Source organism: Marmota marmota, unplaced genomic scaffold (genome assembly GCF_001458135.2).
Source record: "Marmota marmota marmota unplaced genomic scaffold, marMar, whole genome shotgun sequence".
Lineage (NCBI taxonomy): Eukaryota > Metazoa > Chordata > Mammalia > Rodentia > Sciuridae > Marmota > Marmota marmota.
In genome coordinates, this window is record NW_025999969.1 from 10,232,766 (window position 1) to 10,254,062 (window position 21,297).

Genomic DNA, 21,297 nt, shown 5'->3' on the forward strand with positions numbered 1-21,297 from the left:
GCCGCCCCCCAGCGGCGGGAGCCGGAGAAGCCTCCGCACAAAGGCTGTGGTCCCCGCCCCCGCCACTCCGCCGTGGCGCCCGAGCCCCGCAGACTCTTCGCAGCCACCCAGCCCGAGTCCCGCAGCCGGACTGGACCGGCAGGCGGGCTGAGGGCGGGCCGAGCTTCGGCAGGGTGTCTTAACGCACCTCGTCCCTTCACTAATTCACATTTTCTGAACCAAACAATACACACCCTTGTCCTGGAGAAGCGCTTGGGAGCTGGCAACCTGAGGTGAGCGGGCCTTGGTCCCCGTTGTTAAAAGGGTGCAATACAAAGAGTGGGTGGGAAACGGGAAGAAAGAGCAAACGCACCGGGATTCAACCGCCCGGACATCCTCCTCTCAGCTCTTTCCACAGCTGTCAACTTCACCTTTGCCCACTTCCAGTCGCCCGCCCCAAGGGACATCATCCAGACCACAGCCTAGGAGCGGAGTCTCTTTGGAATCTGCCCCTTCCCATAGTCACACTGCTGCACGAAAAACAAAGGCTGTTTTTCTTGAAAACACATTGCTATAATTTTTAAATTTCCTTATTGATTTTAGTAAGTTTGCTTAAAGCAGGACGTGACTATCATTTCATTTTAAAAAATGACAGCTTTATATGCGCCATAGTTCATATATCATAAACTTTACTTTTTAAAAGTGTACTATTCATTGGTTTTTAGTATATCCAGAGTCGGGCAATCAACACCACTAACTAGTTTTAGAACATTTTCATTACTCCTTCCTAACACCTACCTAGAAGTACTCTCCATTTCTCCTCAACTCTCCTACTTTAGGGATCATAAACCTGTTTCTTAACAATTCTGGACATTCCATATGACTGCAGTCATTCAGTGTTGACCTATTTGGGACCAGCTTCTTTCACTTAGCATGTTTCTGAGTTTTATCAATGTTGTAATATGTATTAGCCACATTCCTTGTTGTGGACTGAATAGTAATACATTGTATAGATATATCACATTTTATTTATCCATGCATCAGTTGATGGGCTTTTTTTTTCTGGAAATTATGGAGATTATGAACAATGCTTCTATGAACTTTTGTGTAGGATTTTTTGTGGGACATGTTTTCATTTCTACTTGGGTATATATCTAGGAGTGCAATTACTGGATCATATGGTAAGTTTATGTTGAATGTTTTGAGAAACAGAATGTTTTCCAAAGTGGCTACACTACTTTGTTGGTCCATTCATTTTTTAAAAGTTATGATCACTCATAGGAGAAATGAAACACTATGTGGTGTCTTAGGCATTGCTGAGGTCTGAATATTTGCATCTCCTTAAATTCCATATATTGAAACCTAATCATCAATTGGATAGGAGGTGGCACCCTTAGGAGGTGATTGGATCATGAGAGCAGACACAGCTAGAAGTCACCATTTATGATCCAGAAAGCATGCTCTTATTGGATAGCAACCCTGCTGGCCTTGATCTTGAACTTTCTAGTCTCAACAACTGTGAGAATTAAATTTATGCTGTTTATAAACCATACAGCCTAGGGTATTGTGCTATAGCAGCCAGAATGGACTAAAACAGGTATTGTGCTAGGAGCTCGGGACATATTGTTGAGAAAAACAGTGGTTCCCTACCTTCATGAAGCTTACAGTCCAGCAGCAGAGAGATGTTCAACATGTGAAATATGTTATTAACCAAATGGGACCAAAATGATAATAATAAAATGATTAAAAGGAAGTTATATAAAATGAATACCAGTGGAGGCATGATGAAGTTAAATTAATAGGAAGAAAATGCATAACTCAAGTTTCTCATAGTCTGGGCAAAACTTTAAAATTGCTTTATTTTTGTCCCTGCCAGCCTGGACCAGGTTTATACACCTAGGCAGTGTGGTGACTCCTTTGAGAATCTGAAGAAAACCTCATCCTTGAAAAATTTCTCAATCTTTAGCAATGTGGGGACCCCTCTGAAATTCAACTCTGGGTTCTATGGAGGAAAGAAGTCCAGCCTAAGTTCCTCTAGTTGAAGGGTTTAAGTTCTTCCCTATGAGTCTCTGCCTGGGCAGTTGGGCGGTGTGGTGCATAGGTTGTCTATCAGAATCACTCTGCCTGCCTGTCAACAAAGCAGACCTATTATCCAACTTTCTGGGTGTGTATCCTTGGAATAAGCATGGCTTCCTGAGGCTTCTGTAATAAATTACCAGAAATAATGTGGTTTCAAGAAACGGAAATGGATTCTTTCCCAGAATGGAGGCCAGAAATGGGAAATCAGTTTCATTGTCCTAAAGTCAAGATGTAGGCAGAGCTGCACTCCCTCTAGGGGGACAGGGGGAGAATCTCTTCCTTTCTTCTTTTCTGCAGCTTCTGGTGACTGCCTGGCCTCGACTGCATCCCTCTGATCCTTCTCTGCCTTTGTGGTCACATTGCCTTCTCCTTTGTGTCTGTCAAATCTCCCTCTGTCGTGATACTTGTAATTGCATTTATGTCTACTCAAGTAATCCACAGTAATCTCTCCATCTGGAGTTCCCTAACTTGATCACAATTGCAAAGATCCTTTTGCCAGCTTTATATGCACCATAGTTCATATACCATAAACTTTACTTTTTAAAAGTGTACTATTCATTGGTTTTTAGTATATGCTCCCTTTACAGGTTGTAGGGATTAGGATCTGAGCCTCCTACTCTGTTTCTCCACTGTGTTTCCTGGGAGTCTGGTGGGAAACACTGGTTTATGGAGATGGCCATCAGAGGGAAGCTGCTTATAGTCATTGGCCCTGGTGGCTCACAGAAAAACTTATGGGAAGAGTGTGGGCTGTTGGGGCCTGCATAAGGTAGACTGCAATACCGCACCCCCCGCCCCGCCTCCTTGCATCTGTGACTTAGGGCAGAGCATTGGACCTCTCTACACTTGTGTGTGTTCCTACCTAGAAAAGGAAGGTGATGGGACCCACCTTAGTGTTGCAGTGATTCTTAGAAATCCTGTAGGTCAAGAAAGGCACATGTCAATAGCAAAAGTTACAACTGTCATTCTCTTGCCTAGGAGGAGCCTCAGGTCCACAAAAAACAAAAGTAAATAAGAAAGAAAAAGTCCAAAGAGTGTGAAGGTGTGAAGAGGAACCTCAGCCAATGATGGGGAGACACATGGCTCAGCTCTTGCTTCTCTTTCCTACCTGCCCCCTGGGAGGTCTCCTGGGTCTTCTGGCTATACATACTTGGCCTGTGCCTCCCAAATGCATTTCTCCAGTCAGACCTCTTTCCCCAGTTTTTTTTTTTTTAATTAAGGTACATATATAAGAAAATGATTACTATAGAGAAATACAGTCGTCTCACATAGTCACCTACTCTCCCCATCCCACCCCCAATAAGAGCAGCTATAATCCACTCTTTTAGTCAAAGTCCTAAATACATTAGGTCTCCCCCTTGTTCATCCCACATATTCGCTACTTTGTAGTGTCTGATTTACATCTTTCCATTTCCTTCTCTACACCTCAACTCTGGTGACCACTGTTTTATTCTTAATATTTTGAACTCATTTTTAAACACAATTCATGTATTAGAGCATGCAATGTTTTTCTTTCTGTGGCTGGCTTATTTCCACTTGGTACAACATCCTCTAAGTCCATCCATGTTGTGGCAAACGGCAGAACCTCCTCCTTTTAAAAGGCTGAATACTATTCCATTGTGTATGCAGTGCACATGCTCCACAGTTTCTTTAGCCATTCGTCCACTGCTGGGCACTTAGGTTGTCTCCACATCTTAGCGATTGTGAATACTGTTGCAGTGAACATGGGAGGGGAGAGGACTTCATGAGTGGTTCCATTTCCTTTGGGTGTATGTCCAGAAGAGGGATTGCTGGACAAAATGGTAGTTCTAGTTTTAATTTAGGAATTTCCATAATGGCTGTGCCAGTTCATTCGACAGCATATAGTCAGTTCTTGTTTTTTCACATTTATGCTAAAACTTGTTATCCCAGGGCTGGGAATGCGGCTCAGTGGTTAAGTACCCCTGGGTTAAATTCCCAGTACCAAAAATCAAACCAAACCAAAACAGCTTTTTTTTTTTTTTTTTTTAAATAAAACACCCCTACTCCCAGAGTCTGGCTAAATGACCCACACTGGCCTCCAATCCAACTCACGGACTTCTTGTTTCAGCATCCCAAGTAGCTGGAATTACAGGTGTGTGCTACCATACACAGCTTTAATCTCTTGTGTTTTTGATAATAGCTGTCCTAACAGGTGGGAGGTGGTATTTCATAGGAGTTTTGATTTGCATTTCTCTAATTCTTAGTAATTTTGAGCACCTTTTCATGTACATTTGTTCCCCCCCACCCCTTTTTTTTTGGTGCTGGGAATTGAACCAGGGCCTTGTGCATTCGAGACAAGCACTCTACGGACTGAGCTATATCAGCCCCACATTTGGCCATTTTTATGTCCTCTTTGGAGAGAAAAATCTATTCAAACCCTTTGCCCATTTATTTTTAGTAAGGCTGTGTGTGTGTGTGTGTGTGTGTGTGTGTGTGTGTGTATGTGTATACACACATTTTTTTTTTTACTGTTGAGTCATGTGAGTTTTTGTATATCTTGAATATTAACCACAATCTGATAGTCATGTGTTACTTAATGATGGGGACATGTTCTGAGAGCTGCATCATTAAGTGATTTCAGCATTGTGTGAACATCACAATGAATTTACATGAACTAGATAGTACAGCCTACTACACTTGGTCTATATGGTATGAGTATTGCAAAAAAAATTTCCCTAAACTCTAGTTATCTTTTCATTTTGTTGATTGTTTCCTTTGCTATGCAGAAGATTTTTAATTTGATGTAGTCCTATTTATTTAATTTTGCTTTTGTTGCTTAAGCTTTTGGTGTGATATCCAAGAAATCACTGTCAAGGCTAATGTCAAGTAGCTTTTCCCCTGTGTTTTCTTCTAGGACCTTTATGTTTTCAGATTTTATGTCTTTTCTCCATATTGATTTTTGTGTATGGGATAAGAGGAAGGTTCAATTTCATTCTTTTGACTATGGAAATCCTGTTTCTTTTTAGCACTATTATTTGATCCTTTCTCCACTACGGCTTTTGGTGCCTTTGCTGAAAATTAGTTGACCATATATGTTTGGATTTATTCTGAGCTTTCTATTTCATTGGTCTCTGTGTCTGTGTGTGCATGCACATGCCGTGTTTGTGGTACTTGGGATTGAACCCAGGGCCTCATGCAAACTAGCCAAGTGCTCTACTGCTGCACTACATCCTCCACCCTTACAAATTTTATTTTGAGCCAGGGTCTTGCTAATCTTCCCAGGTTCAAACTGGCTATCCTCCTGCCTCATTCTCCCAAGTAGCTGGGATTATAGGCATGCACCACTGCACCCCATTTATGTGTCTCTTTTTATGCCAGCACCATACTATTTTAGATACTGTCGTTTTGTGGTATAATTTAAATAATTTAAAATCAGCAAATGCGCTCTCTCAGCCTTACCACCATCTTCTCGGAAACTTCTGTGCCATGAGAGCCAAGCAGCAAATGCACAGGCTGAAGTGCAAAAGAAGAAAGATGAGGCAGAAGGTCCAAGTAAACCAACCTGTGCACCGTGGAGGCCAAGGGAGCAGAAATAAGGAAAGCTGGAGACTGGGGACATGGGTACAACTTGTTGGACTGCCTATTACTGTCCAGAATTTGTGTTGGAGGATCTAGAGCTTCTATGGCCATCCCATCATCAACACCACCTCCGAGAGAAGACCCACCTTGCTCATAACAGCACCTGTTGGTCCTTTGCCCGGGACCTTTGGCATCCTGGACTAGTTTGTTTCTCAGTTGCAGCTGAGTGTGCTGTTTTAGCTGAAGAATAAAAAATAACTATATAAAATCAGCAAATGTGGGCTGGGGCTGGGGCTCAGTGGTAGAGCACTAGCATGCCTAGCATGTGTGAGGCCCTGAGCTCAATTCTTAGCACTGCATATAAATAAATAAAATAAAGGTCCATTGACAACTAAAAAACTATTTAAAAAAAAAATCAGCAAATGTGCAACCTCCACCTTTTTCCCCTCTTAGAATTGCTTTCCTTTGTCTATTCAGATAAAGGTCTCTTGTGGTTCCATACAGATTTAAATATTTTTTTCATTTCTGTGAAGGGATTTTGGTAGAGATTGAGTTTAATCTGTATTTTGCTTTAGTTAATATGTATATTTTAATTATATTAATTCTTCCTAATAAGAATGAACTGTATTTTCATTTGTGTTTTCTTCAGTTTCTTTCATTAACGTTTCACAGTTGTCAGTATACATATCTCTTACCTTCTTGATAAATTTATTTCTAAGTATTATAATTTTTTCGATGTTATTGTGAGATTTTGATTTCCCCCCCTAGGCCATTATTTGTGCATAGAAATGCCATGGATTTTGTGGGGTACAGTGGCCCATGCCTCTAATCCCACCTTCTTGGGGGGCTGTGGCAGGAGGATTGCAAATTTGAGGCTGGCCTCAGCAACTTAGTGAGATCCTGTCTTGAAATAAAAGAAAACTTTAACAAAAGAGCTAGTGATTAACTCAGTGGTTGAGCACTCCTGGGTTCAATCCCTATGTGATGGCAAAACCAGTCCTGGTTGTGAAATTAAATTACAAAAACATATGGTAAGAGACCAGTGCCTGGGGAAGGGGTCAGTTCTGCTCCCCTCTCTCAACCTGTCTCCAAGAAGCCTAATTAACCCGGGGTCCCTACCTTTTGGATTGTAAATTACTGTCCTAGGACTCTGAAATGTAATAGATGCCTGTGAAAAGCGCCTTTCTTCTTATCTGTTACTGTGAGCATGCTTTATGTTAGAGACCCTGCACAAAGCCTTCAGCCACACAGATTAGGAAATTTTAAAAAGAGGAAAAAGCCCCAGTGATAGGATGGGTCTAAGATGATGTCAGATAACTATAAATATTGTGAGAAACTGTGGATCAGGGCACAGAATTTGGAGTTTTTGTTTTCCTCTGGGCCCATTGGTATAAAGTAAAATAGTTTGGAGTTCTCCTCTTCTCTGAGTGCTGCTTGCTGCTTCTCAACCAGTCTGTTCCCCACAACACCTAGAATTACCCCATGAGAAAAAAAAGAGAGATATCACAGAGTTTTATATGTTGATTTTATGTCTTGTGACCTTACCACTTATTAGATCTCACCGATTTTTGGAGAAAAGTCTTTGGAGTTTTCTGTGTGTAGAGTCATGCCATCTGCAAATGATAATCTTCTTCGTTTTTTATTTGTATGCATTTTACTCATTTTTTCTAACTTTTCAAAAACAATTTTTTTTACCAGATCTTAAGAGGAAAAGCTTGGTTTCTCTCCACTTATTTTGATGTTTGCAATGGGTTTTTCATAAATGGCCTTTATTATATTTAGGCCTCTATCATATTTGATACCTAAACTTTTCAGAATTTTTTCTTTTAATCAAGAAAGGATATTGAACTTTGTTGAATGATTTTCCTGCATCAATTGATGTGATCATGTGGTTTTTGTCTTGCAGCCTGTTAATGTGATGTATCACACTGATTGATTTGCATATGCCAAACCAGCTTTGCATGCCAGGGATATATCCCACTTGATCATGATGTGCCATCTTTTTGATGTGTTGTATTTGATTTGCTAATATTTTATCAAGGAGTTTTGCCTCCATGTTCATCAGAATTATTGGCCTGTAGTTTCATTTTCTTGTGTTGTCTTTGTCTGGCACAGGTATCAAGCTGATGCTGGCCTTGTAAAATGTGTTAGGAAGTATTATGGCTTTTGGAAGAATTTAGGAAATATTGGTATTAATTCCTCCTTGACATTGTCAAGTTCAGCTATAAAAGCTGTCTGGTTCTGGGCTGCTTTTCGTTGTTGAGAGAGTCTGCTTTTTTTTTTTTTTTTTTTTTTTTTTACTAGGGATTGAACCCAGGGTGCTTTACCATTGAGTTACATCCCCAGTCCTTTTTTACTTTTAGTTTTTGAGATAGGGTCTCTCTCTAAGTTGCTGAGGCTGGCCTCAAACTTGCAATCCTTCTGCCTCAGCCTCCCACACTGCTGGGATTATAGGCCTGTGTCACTGCACCCAGCTGTTGGGAGGTTTTAAATTATGACCTCAATCTCTTTATTGTTTATTGGTCTGTTTAGGTTTTCTGTTTCTTTCTGATTCAACCTTGATATAGAAGTCGTACTTTTTTTCAGAATTTCTCTCTTTCCTTTAGGTTACCAATCTCCCAAGTTTTACAGCCAGATGTAGCTTCCCGCTGCAGAGTTCCACAGGCATGTCTAATTGAATTTGTTGAAAACCAAGCTTTTGATTTTTCCCTCCCAAACCTTCAGGACACTGAATTAGCCTAGGTCTCACAGATTTCGAGTGGAGGAGTTTGGGCAGCCCAGCTCATGCTTTCTGGCACCACCCTGCCAAGGCCTCCTGGTGACCAAAAGAGGATGGCCTAGAGAAAGGCAAACAGCTGGGGTACCACAGCAAGGACAGGACCCGAGCAGGGAGTCACTGGCTCCCAGCCATGGGGAATCGGTGCTCCATCCTATGGAGGGCACTTGGGATTATATATATTAGAACCCTTCCCTCCCACCCTTTAAGACCCCTCCCGGAGTCACCCGGTACCTGCCATAGGGCTCTGCACACAGTCAACCCTCAGAGGTGAATCTGTTCCTTTTCCAGGCTCCTCAGAGGTTCCACAGCTGCCCAGGAGATAAAGACATGTTTTTTTGGCCACTGTTCAAAGTTTGCTGAGAAGAAAAACTAACAAGAGGACTGTAGCACTGTCCCCTTGGGCTGCGGGCCACGTCACTGCTCATTGGCATTTCCTGTTGGCAGCAGCAGCTCGGTCTCAGGCATTGTCCTTGTGAAGAAGGAAGGGTGCAGGAACCTGGGCAGCCTGCAGGAGCTTTCCCTTCTGTGAGGGCTGTTTCCTGCCAGTGTTCTTACCAAACACGTTATTTAGAGGAAGGGCCTGTGGCTACTAGACAAACAGTAGTGACAAAAAACAAAAATAAAACATCAGTCTGGTTTCGTTGTAATAAAGAAAACAATTTTATTATTATTATTATTTGGTACTGGGAATTGAGATCGGGGGTGCTTTACCACTGAATTAAATCCCCAGTTCCTTTTTATTTTAAAGGTCTTGCTTTAGCTGCTGAGGCTGGCCTTGAACTTATAATCCTCCTGCCTCAGCCTTCTTAGTGCGCTATGGTGCCTAGTAGGAAACCCAATTCTAAAGAAAATATATTAAAAATAATTTTTTAAAGAATGCATTTTGAAATAATGGCATTTCTACATCTCTATCAATCCCATTGTGGACATGTTGGGGTGTCATGATTAAAACAGGTGGTAGGATTGTTGGGGTCCTACACTTTTCTGGAATTCTGTGACCAACTCACTGTATGATCTCCAGAAGGTTGTTTTACATCCCCCCCACAATGAGCCTCATTTATAACAGGCAACTGCTGAAATTCATTGACCTTATGATGCTCAAGAAGCTCAGAAAGGGCTAATGGAACTGATAGATGTTGAAATACTACGTCCAAGAAAGCCCTATAGTTTTAAAGAGGCATATATCAATGAATGCTGTTTAATAGCAAGGCAATTTAGTTTTTAGAGAGTCAATTAAATAGAATTCAGCACTTGAATATTTATATCCAAGTAATTATTTTAAAGAAATAGAAATTTTCACTGTAGCTTATAATTCAGAAAGAAACCAGCTTCATACCAAGTTCATTATGCCAACATAAGTCAGATGAACATACTTCCCCAAACCTGGACACAGGTGAAGGCAGAGAGGGAAGATAGGAGCTCCATTTGTTTGTTGTGATAACTACTTGGTTCAACTTTATCCATTCTTCTCCTAAGGGCTCCTGAGCCCTTAGAGCATTTCACTGTCTCCTTTTACGTCCCTTCATTTTTTTTTTTTTGTAACAGGGATTGAACCCAGGGGGACTTAACTACTGAGCCACATCCCCAACCTTTTTTTGCATTTTATTTAGAGACAAGGTCTCGCTTAGGGCCTCTCTAAATTACTGAGGCTGGCTTTGAACTTTCCATTCTTCTGCCTCAGCCTCCTGAGGTATGAGCCACTGCACCTGGCCTGTCCCTTCAATTTATTGAAAAAATGTTTTGAAAAATTTCAAGCTAGTGGCTGAGGCTGTAGTTCAGTGGCAGAGTGCTTGCCTAGCATGTGTGAGGCACTGGGTTTGATCCCTAGCACCACATATAAATGAACAAATAAAATAAAGGCATTCTGTCCATTTACAACTACAATTTTTTTTTTTAATTTCAAGCCTATAGCAAAGGTGAAAGAATACCCATCTAGCATCATCATTTGTTGACTTTTTGCCACATTTGTTCTCCGTTTCTTGCTCCAAACTATTTGAAATTAGGTATCATGACACTTTACTTCAAATGCATCAGCTTATATTTCCAAGGGCATTTTCTAACACACTATACTTCTATTACATTGATATAGCAATGTTATCTGATATGTAACTCATATTAAAATTGGCTCAGGTGTTCTGAGTATGGTGTTTATTTCCCAGTTTGGGATTTCATAATTAATTTGTTATGTCTCCTTAGTCCAGGCCTCTTATAGAATGTCCCAGATCTCTAATTACCTACTTGTTTCTTTGTGATTTGTTGAGTTTCTGTGTTTTTACGAAGACAGTAGAAGGAGGTGATGTGTACTTCTATGGCACCGGTTAGAGGCACAGCATGCCAGGTGGGGGGCACTATCTGTGGTGCCAGTTTCCTCACTTATTTGATGTCTGATCTCTGCACAGTACAAAGCACTTTCCTTGATGATATTTGTCTGAATCACTGATTTCTTTAGTGATTTCAAAGTGGTGATTGAATCATTCCTCTACAGTTACTGACAGGTTCTTGTATTTAAAAGAAAAAAACAAAAAAGAGCTTCCTTTCCCCTGCTCTCCATCTTTCTAAATACTACGGTGGGTACAAGAATTATTTTTAAAAAATTCAACATTTTATTAATTCATATACAACATTATAAGTGTTTTAATATTGTTAGTTGCCTATTTATTCATTTATTTATATGGGATTGAACCCAGGGGTGCTTAAATACTGAGCTATATCCCTATCCCTTTTGAGACAGGGTCTTGCTAAGTTGCTTAGGGCCTCGCTAAGTTGCTTTGAACTTGGAATCTTCCTGCCTCAGCTTCCCAAGCCACTGGGATTACAGGCATGCACCACTGTATCTGGCAATTGCCTAATTTTAGAAGTGGACAAGATAAATTATAAATGTGAAACCTACTCTAGCATCCCCCCAAATCTCATCATCTGCCTTTGATTGCTGGGTCAGGCAGGAGTTCCAGGCTCTCATTGTCTTTAGCTGTGGGCTTCTGAAGATGTCTAAAAGCTTGCTACCAAAATGTGATTCCTAGACCAGCAGAATCTGCATGCTCTGAGAACTTGTTAGAAATACACAAACTCGGGCCCCACCCAGACCTAAGCATTCAGAATCTACATTTTAACAAGAATTCCAGATGATTGTATGCACATTGAGTTAAGAAGCATTGATCTTAGACACTTTAAGAGTGCTGGGTTCTAGTGTATAAGACTGAACCTTTTTTTTTTTAGGTACCGGGAAATGAACCCAGGGGCACTTAACCACTGAGCCACATCCCCATCTTTTTTTTTTTTTTTTTGTATTTTATTTAGAGACAGGATCTCACTGAGTTGATGAGGGCTTTGCTAAATTGCTGCGGCTGGCTTTGAACTTGTAATCCTACTGCCTTAGCCTCCTGACCCACTGGGACTATAGGCATGTGCCATCACGCCTCGCAACATAAGACTGAATCTTAAGCAAAAAAATAGCCCAAATACAAATAGCTGCCAAGTGCTACATGCAGACTTATGTAGCAACAGACAGAGCACATGTCTTTCATCTTGCCTACTGTAAACTAATCAGATTCTATTTTTCCCTGAAATGGCTGTTCTACTTCTCTATTACCCAATAGCTAAGCAACCAAGAAAGTAAAACACAAAATCCCACTCAATCACAGAAATGATAGCAAGTGCCCAAAACAAGGGTTAAAAACTCTTGCATTTTAAAAGTGTTTTCCAAAATGACTGTCTAAAATAGTTATCCCTTCAGTTGCTGCTGCTTCCAAATCAATCCAACAATAGTCATGGCAATTTCAACGACAGTATTTTAAATATAGAAGCCAAATTGGTTGGTTTTGTTTCTTTCCTGGAATGGGCTCAACTGTTAGCTATGCACTGGAAAACATGATGGTAGTCACTTTTTACATTCAGTAATTTAGACAAAAGAACAGAAAACAGTACAATGAAGATAAGAGGCTGAGATTAAGGAAAGAAAAAGAACAAAGGCCATATTTACCTTTAAGTCTGTCTAACTGCATTCCTGAGTTGTCCTCTGCCAGAGAAGAGACTCAGGTACTGAGACCTAACCAACACTTCCCCAAAGCTCAGGAGTGGGGTTGAGTAACACAAAGCATCTTTTAGAATTCGTTTGCCCAGGCAATGGATTCAGTTTGAGGAGAAAATATGCTCAGATCCAGGCTCTCTTTGACACTCTAGAAGGACCCTAGGCAGCAATAGTTTTGATATTATTTACACCTTAATGGGAAGAAGAAAAGTACAATGTCAATTTGCAGATATTTCAGATTTAATGTCAGCACCTCACACTCTTTGTCCCCTAACTAAACACATGGTAAAAAACCTGAGGTGATCCTATGATGCTCTATGATTTACGATGATCTGTGAATTAAGTGCTAGTTCATTCATTAGCATCAGGGTCAAAGTTCCCTCTAATCAGAGATATCTGAGCTAGACATGGTAATGCCACTCATAACCCCATCAACTTGGGAAGCTGAGGCAGGAGAATTGCAAATTCCAGGCCAGTCTCAGCAACTTAGCAAGACCCTGTCTCAAAATCAAAATATTCACACTATACAATACTATACAGCAGTGGGAACTTATGTTCTACAATTCATTACATGTAAACGGTGTGGATGAATCTCACAATGTTGGATTAAAGGAGCAAAGTAAAAGAGCTCACACTGTAGACTCAATCTGCAGTATAAAGTCAGGGCAAGTCCCAGCAGTGGTTACTCTGGGAGGGTGAGTGTGACTGAAGGGAAGCACAGGGGTTGTGCTTTCTGTGTACATATTGCACTACAATCAAATGTTAAGTTCAGTCTACTGGATGCTGTGCACTTTTCACTCAGAATGCCATCTGATTGTTGAAAATGCAAAATCCATCTACAGAAAGCACGATCTTTCTTCCCCGTATGTCCTCTTCACCATCAACTGGATACCATGTGCAGAATGCAACACACAGTAACTGGATAAGGGTGAAAATTCTGAATGATTTCCCTCACATTAGAGACCGGAGAAGGGAAAGGGCTATTAAACACAATGGCACTGAGTAGATTTCTAGCTTGCTGCCTGATTTTTCCAGTTTACCCAACAAGAAAACATACGTGGCTACTGGCGTCTTGACAAACTGATGTAAACTGATGACAGATGTACAGCAGGTTCTGCTTAAAAGGGTGGCATATTCCTTGGAATAAAATGCTGGAGAAATTCAAAATACTATGATGACTAATTTGTAAGTCTAGAGTACAAACCTCCACAATGAGGATGGCAATACTTACAAAAAAATTCAAGGAATGCTTACAGAGATGCATTTGGGGCAGAAGCAAAGGTGAAAACAGAAGTTCCCCATGTAGGGATGTCCTAGCTTGGGTTCCCCACACTAAGCAAGGACTTAGGCTGTTAGTTTACTGGGGAGGAACTGGAGTGATGAGGCAGAGAAAATGATAAAAGGGAAAAAAGCAATGAAGGGCGTGTTCAAGAGATGGTTCTAGTTGTGAGCAAGTGGGGCTACTTCCTCCAGGATCTTCTGAGGAACATGTGGAATGTACCCACTGGTGACATGGAAGCTGAGGGATTTATCAGCCAGCCCCCATCCTTTTATTATTCTATTTATATAAAATGTCCAGAATAGGCAACCTATATAGAATGGAAGTAGATTAGTGGTTGCTTAGGGCTGAGGGAACAAGAAGATTGACTGCAGGGCCTAGGTTTTCTTTGGGGTGAACAAAATTTCCTAAAATTGATTGTGGTGATGGTTGCATAACTGTGAATATGCTAAACACCACTGAATTGTAAGCTTTACAGCAAATAGTATGTATGGTATATAAATTATATCTCAATAAAACTGTTATAAAAGTCAAAGCTTACTCTAAATAAATGTACATGCTTTGCCCATTCATTATGCGGTTCTGTCATATGCCTGTTCCTGGATAGAGGTGATATCATAGCCTACTCATTTTTTTTTCCCAAGTCCAGAGCTTTCCACATGCTAATAAGCACATGCTCCACCACTAAGCTCCATTCCAGCCCATACTCCAATAGCTTGCTCCTCTTCTACCACATGCTTTTTATGCTCTTTTCTGACATAAAAAATGACTGGAAATAGATGTTATAGGACACACAGAATACTTCCAGCATCTTCAGTTTTGCCTCCTCTAGAACAGCCTTGATCTATAATAAACTTTTGCCCCTAATTAAGAATTTGAACACATCCCATTATTCACTTATATAAAACTTGTTGGCTTATCTCATTTTTCAGAAAATATCCAGAATCCCCTCACAGGCCCTATGGCCCCATGTGATGTGGTTTTTGCTAACTTCCATCCCCTGGTGCTTGCTCTTACTTTCAGGACCTCCTCAGCTGTGGTCATTTTCTAGATTGCTCTTCCTGCCACGAGGTAGCTGGTCAATACATATTTATTAAATGGGTGAATAAATATAATTAAATTCCCTGAAGTAACATTTTTCCCAGGAAAACAAGTCTTAAATACAGCTGTATGCTGCTTGGTGACAGGAAAGTTATTGTTAAAATTTCATCCCGGTGTGAACATCAGGACACAGGTACATAAACAAAAGTAGCTATGATGTCAGTATACGATATAGTATTAAGGGCCCACCACAGTATATACAGTCCATTGTTGACTGAAACATTATGTGGCACTGACTATAAAATTAATATACAATAATTATTATATTTAGCAATATTATATAGTCAGCTGCAGTCACTTCTTAAGTACAAACTCAAGGATTAAACAAAGGTATAAGCAAATCCTCTGATATTTTGCAAAATTGTATGTAGGACTTTACATTTTTATAAAGTTTCCTCCAAAACTTACAAAATAAAACAAGGTTAAGGCTCGGTGTGGTGGTGCACATCCATAATCCTAGTCACTTAGGAGGCTAAGCAGGTGTACCAGAAGTTTGAGGCCAGCTTTGGTAACTTAATAAGATCCTATATCAAAATAAAAAATTAAGTGCTGGGGATGTAGCTCAGTGGTAGAGTACCCGAGTTTAATCCGCATTACTAAAAATAAATAAATAAGCAAGCAACTGAGTTAAAGGAATAACAAGATGCAGAGAAAAAGGGATACACAAGAAGTGAGGAGCGCTGGGTGCAGTGGCACATGCCTGTAATCCCAGAGGCTCAGGACTACTCGAGTCGGGAGGCTGAGATAGGAGGATTGCAAAATTCAAAGCCAGCCTCAGCAAATGTGAGGTGCTAAGCAACTCGGTGAGACCTCTCTCTAAATAAAATACAAAATAGGGCTGGGATGTGGCTCAGTGGTCAAGTGTCCCTGAGTTCAATCCCAAGTAACTGCCCCCCGCCAAAAGAAGTGAGGAGCTGAAAGAGCCAATGTGACTATAAAAACACAGTGTGCTGGCTCACCCTTAATGGTAAGTACCTAAGCTTATCTGGGATCCCTATGCCTAAAATAAAAACTGGTAAACTATTCTTTCACTCTCCGTGGCTCTCTACAGATGAGTTAGCTACAACACATGCTTCCTTCTGTCAGATTGGCTCAGGGGAGGGTAATTTTGGAAGGTCAAGGTCTTCAGGGGCTTTTTTTTTTTTTTTAAATTTATGTTTTAGTTGTACTTGGACACAATACCTTTATTTTATTTTTAGGTGGTGCTGAGGATAGAACCCAGGGCCTTGCACGTGCTAGATAAGTGCTCTACTGCTGAGCCACAACCCCAGCCTCAGGGCTTTTAAAAATGATATATGCCAGCTCTCCAGCCCTCTGCCATATCAAAGATATGTTGGGCGTTTATGTGAGATTTAAACTACTAATCCAAAGTGTCCTCAAAAGAATTCACCTGAAATTCCAGTCATGTTTTAATTGATTACAACTGCTAAAAGATCATGGAATGTTCAGCTGGCATTTAATCTACTTAAACAAATGAAAACATCAATTAGTGACAAATTAATTTTAGTATATTTTCAAAAGCATCCCAACTCAAATTAATATGCATTTTTGTGTATGTTTACACAAACAAATATACATCATCCATTCCCTCATCCGAAGTCCAGCCTCCTACAGGAGTACATTTCTGGGGGTCCAACGACTACTCGAGTCAGAGATGGCGTTTCCAGGAGCCCTTTAGTCTTGACATCAAGATTGTTGGATGTGGCTGCAAGGCACAGGCAATAAGCAGCTTCTGTTCTTTTCCATCTGCACAGTGCAGATGCCACTTCTGTTGTAGCCCAGGTTCACATATCCAGGTGCTTGTAGAGTCTACGACTTTTCTCTTTTTTATTTCTGTTGCCGTGTTTTTTCCAGGGCTTCCCGGTTCCATTTTCAGAGGTCAGAGTAGCTGCAGTCACCAGGCCACTCCCAGGCCTATAACCCATCACAGCCTGAACCCCTTTGGTCAAAGCTCTCACATTCTCCTGGGAAATAAAAGACATTATATACAAAGTGCCAGATGGCTATCTCCCTTGATGAACATACACAGTACTGTTAATGGATCACTTCCAGATAAACATGAACATATCACCGAGTGGAGTTTTCTTCTCTTTCTCTCTCTCCACCCCTTAAATATTAAGCTTCCCAGGATTCTCTTTGGTTCATTTCATTTTCCCCCTCATCTACTTTATTTAGCCCCATAGGTTTAAATGCCATCTATAACTAAATTCATAGCATTAGCTCTGTTTTGGAAATCTCTGTCTTATCAAAATCCAACCTGCCTCTACCCAAATTAGACACTGACTCTTTTAAAGAAATTTTGTTTGTGTAGTATGAAAAACTTATCCAATATGATCTGAAATGGAAAGCAAGATCCCACAATCTTTGTGTAATAGTAAAATATTGGGCTAAAGGTTAGTTATAGAATAAAACTAGTGGTAAGTTCTTTCTTATACATGACCTTGCCTGCCTCACAGGCTCATTTTGTGAAACACGCAGGTAAAGCACCAGATAAATACCCAACTAGTATCTGGATACAGCTGATTTTAAAAATTTGTTTTTTGCTGTAGCACTCACTTAAAAGCATTTAAAATATATATTAGGTACAATTCTATGATTTAATTCTCTTGCACATAAATCTGTCTTTTAAAATACTACTTACAGATCCAATAGATATGATATAAGCAATTAAAGTTATATGTATTTTTAAATTGAGGATTGAACCCAGGCGTATTCTACCACTGAGCTACATCCTCGATCCCTTTTATTTTTTTGAGATAGGGTCTCAATAAGTTGCTGAGGCTGGGCTAGAACTTGCAATGCTACTGCCTCAATCTCCCAAACTGCTGGGATTACAGGCATATGCCACCATGCCTGACAAAGTTGTTCATATTGTAAAGATAAAGTAGATTTTGAATATTTTGAATATATTTAAGAAGTCTCCCCCCTCCCCCCAAATCACAAGATATGTTGACTCAGAGGAAAAAGGACCTACTAGGGAGAGAAAATATTTGCAAATCAGAAACTGGATAAGGGTCTTATATCTAGAATATATGAAGAATTCTTATAATTTAACAATAATAGACATTTCTCTAAAGAAAACATACATGTGCCTATGAGCACATGAAAACATACTCAGCATCACTAATCATTAGGGGAATGCAATCAAAACTCTAAGATACATGCCCCATGTCAGGCTGGCTAAAATAAAGTCAGAAAAATTTAAGTACTGGCAGGATGTGAAAAAATTAGAAATCTCCTACAATGCTGGAGGGATGTAAAACAGTAGCCACTTTAGCAAAGTTGGCAGTATCTCAAATGTTAACCTCAGCAATCCTGCTCCTATGTATATACCCAAGAGCAGTGAAATATATATCCATATAAAAACTTTTATAGAAGCATTCACAGTAGCATTATTTATAATAGTCATAAAGTTGAAAATGTCCATCAGATGACCAATAGATACCTAAGTGAAAAAAATGGGTTGTAAAAGATCACATGGCATATGATTCCATTCATGTGAAACGTACAGAATAGGCAAATCTATATAACTAAAAAGACTGGTGGCTGGCAAGGGCTGTGGGGAGAGGAGAATGAGGAGTGACTGCCAACAGCATGGATTTTCTTTTTGGGATAATAAAATTCTAAAACTGACTGATGTGGTGGTTGTACAACTCTGTAAATATACTGTAAATTACTGTACCCTTTAAAAAGATGAGTGGGAACTTAAATTTTAATTATGGTATGTGAATATCTTAATCTTTACTGTTATAAAAATGTGTTGGATCAGAAGTTAAAGAAAGTTAAAACTTACTTGATGAAAAAAAGTTTTGTCGACTACATTTTCTATCTGCTTTGTTTTTTTATTTCCACCTGGCTGCATTTTTATTTCATCACTTTTCGTTTCATTCCTTAGGAGTTGCTGGTGTTGATGCTGAAATGTCACAGGATCTCTTCCAGGAGGAGGATGGCAATATAGTAGTTTCCCCTACAAAGAACATGGAAGATATTAGTGTCTCCTAAGTGTCATATGTGTTACCCCAAAATAAAAATCCCCAGAGGAGACATCTCCACCAGCCACCTCCTTAGGGAGCTTTCTACATTTGATTCAGCTAAGTTGAGTTTGGGTCTACTGCAACTTAAGAGTCCTCACTTTATAACACCAATGTTGATGGTGAAAGAGAGATGAAAGAGAGATGGTGCTCTCCCGTGGCCCCAAGACTAAAAACCATCTTTTTTCTTTGTTTCTTTGTTTGCATTTCTACTAAGCATTCTTTAGTATACTTTTATTATACTTATGGTCAATATTTATCAAAAGAAAAGCCAGGATACAACTAGACAATTGTCACTGTACTAAAAGAACATTAGGCTAGAAATCTGAAATCAAGACAGTTCCTGATTCCTATATGTGGGATTGTAGTTGCTCACTGGGTACACATGTGCATCTTTCCACCATAGAGGACTTAAAAGTTACACTTTACTCATCTTTGCATCCTCCACAGTTAAGAAGGTAAGAGAATAAATAATCCATATAAATACCATTAACTACTTTCTTCCTGAACTGGAGTCAATAAAACATGGTTGCCCAATTTTATTTCTATGCTCCAAGAACTCCATTGATGTGGGCTTGAGGAAAGAAAGGAATAAAGCCAAAGCCTTGCAACTTGTTACTACCAGGGCCTCATAATGCTAATTTTGTAAAGAATTACACTTAAGGCCATAATAATTCTTGTGGGTTTATTATGTGCCAGGCACTGAGCTTAATGATATTTGTAACATACATATGTTAAAAACATGCATTGTTTTCATGAATCTCCCAAAATTTCATGAGCTACATATGATTCATCTCCATTTTAATTATGAAGATAATCCGAAATAGCTTGTTCTCATTTGTAACATGACAGCATTAATCCTCTTAAACTTGTTTGTTTTCTCATTTATATTTATGGTGCTAAGGAATGGACATCATTCATTCATTCATTCATGGTGCTGAGGGTTAGTCCAAGAATGCTAAGCATGTGCTATACCACTAAGCCATTCCCCTAACTCCCCTGTCTCTCTTTCTTACAGTCCTCCTGCCTTAGCTTCCTGAGTAAATGGGACTACAGGCATGCACCACCATGCCTGATTTGTACATATTTTTAATGAGATACATATAAAACATCTACAACTCCTAAGCAAGTTACCTTTGATATGAATGTTAGCTATTACTACTACTGTTACTAGATAAGCATGGGAAGAAAGGCATGCAAACAGGTATACCATAAGGAAGATTGTAATAACAGTCACAATGGGAACAACCAAAAGGGCTGTAGAAATGGAAACACCAGAAGCACAAATCAGTGAATTTCAGTGATTCCAGGTGTTCAAAGATCTTCATCTTTCCTTTCATAGTATATTATTAGTCACTTCTGGATTAAGAATATAACCCTAGTTATTACTCCATCTCAATGAAAAAAAAATCTCATAAACTTGTAACAGGTTGCCATTAGTTAAGAATATAGTACGTGAGAAAAGACTCGCTTATTCAAAAGTAAGAACAGGGCTAGGGATATGGCTCAAGTAGTAGCATGCTCGCCTGGCATGCGTGAGGCACTGGGTTCGATCCTCAGCACCACTCAAAAATAAAATAAAAATATTGTGTCCACCTAAAAGCTAAAAAATAAATATTAAAAAAAAAGTAAGAACAAACAAAAACAAAAATCCAGGATGCACTTACTTTGACATAATCCTTTAGGATATAACGTGCAGACCGGGGTTGGTCTGGCTGTCCATGTGCTGTCATGAATCCTCGCATATCTGTGGGAGAAATGAACAGAATGAACTCAGAAGACAGAATATCACAAACATAATTGAGGTACTATATGTTTAGTTTAAGTAAGCATGATTACTATGTTTTAAAAAATTAATTATCATTATATATTTTGTTTAGCATTATAAATATTTGCTAATGCAGAATAAACTATGTAGTTGAATCTGATATCTTAACAACCTCTAGCACCTCACTATGAAAGTTACATTAAATTTCTCTATATTCCAGTTATTTCTTCGATCCCTGGATCTTAAATATTTATTTAAGGAGGCTATCTGAGAATATTATTAGCAAAATAAAAAGCAACACGGCAAGCTTTATTATTTCATGATACTCCTATTTTTTTTTTTTTTGGTAGTTTCCCAAACAAATGATAAAGATCCTTTTAATATTATTCAATTAATAGATGGTGGCAGACAGGTTGTGTTCAAAACTCAGCGCTCTCACATCATACAAAAGATGGATGTTGGCTTGTTCTGTTTTCAGGAAAGTATTTAGAATCTTAATTCACATCACACAAAAAATAAATTTAGGTAGATTAAAAATCTAAATGTTAAAATAAATTTTACAGGAAGACAATTATTTTGGGGGGGATAGAGAAAGCTTCCCCAAGTAAAACACCAAGCTGAGTCAAATCCAAAGAGGAAAAGACAGTCTATTAAAACTGTCCTCTTCTGTAAGGCTAAAGAAAACCATAAATAAGTAAACACTGGGGGGGGGGGGGG

General features: G+C 39.5%; 2 protein-coding genes across 2 annotated transcripts in view; both read right to left on the reverse strand.

The window, feature by feature from the left end:
- Tmem44 (transmembrane protein 44) overlaps window positions 1-5,789 on the reverse strand; it is a 39,768-nt gene extending 33,979 nt beyond the window's left edge. Inside the window, exons 1-2 of the mRNA XM_015499896.2 lie at window positions 5,742-5,789; window positions 5,476-5,529 (exon numbers count right to left, since the gene is read on the reverse strand). Coding sequence (XP_015355382.1) covers window positions 5,476-5,529; window positions 5,742-5,789 — 102 coding nt within the window. The remainder of the gene's footprint in view (window positions 1-5,475; window positions 5,530-5,741) is intronic.
- A 10,426-nt stretch (window positions 5,790-16,215) lies between these two features.
- Window positions 16,216-21,297, reverse strand: part of Lsg1 (large 60S subunit nuclear export GTPase 1) — a 28,935-nt gene continuing 23,853 nt past the window's right edge. Inside the window, exons 12-14 of the mRNA XM_015500011.2 lie at window positions 20,480-20,559; window positions 18,575-18,748; window positions 16,216-16,745 (exon numbers count right to left, since the gene is read on the reverse strand). Of these exons, the coding sequence (XP_015355497.1) occupies window positions 16,566-16,745; window positions 18,575-18,748; window positions 20,480-20,559 (434 nt within the window). The 3' untranslated portion in view covers window positions 16,216-16,565. The remainder of the gene's footprint in view (window positions 16,746-18,574; window positions 18,749-20,479; window positions 20,560-21,297) is intronic.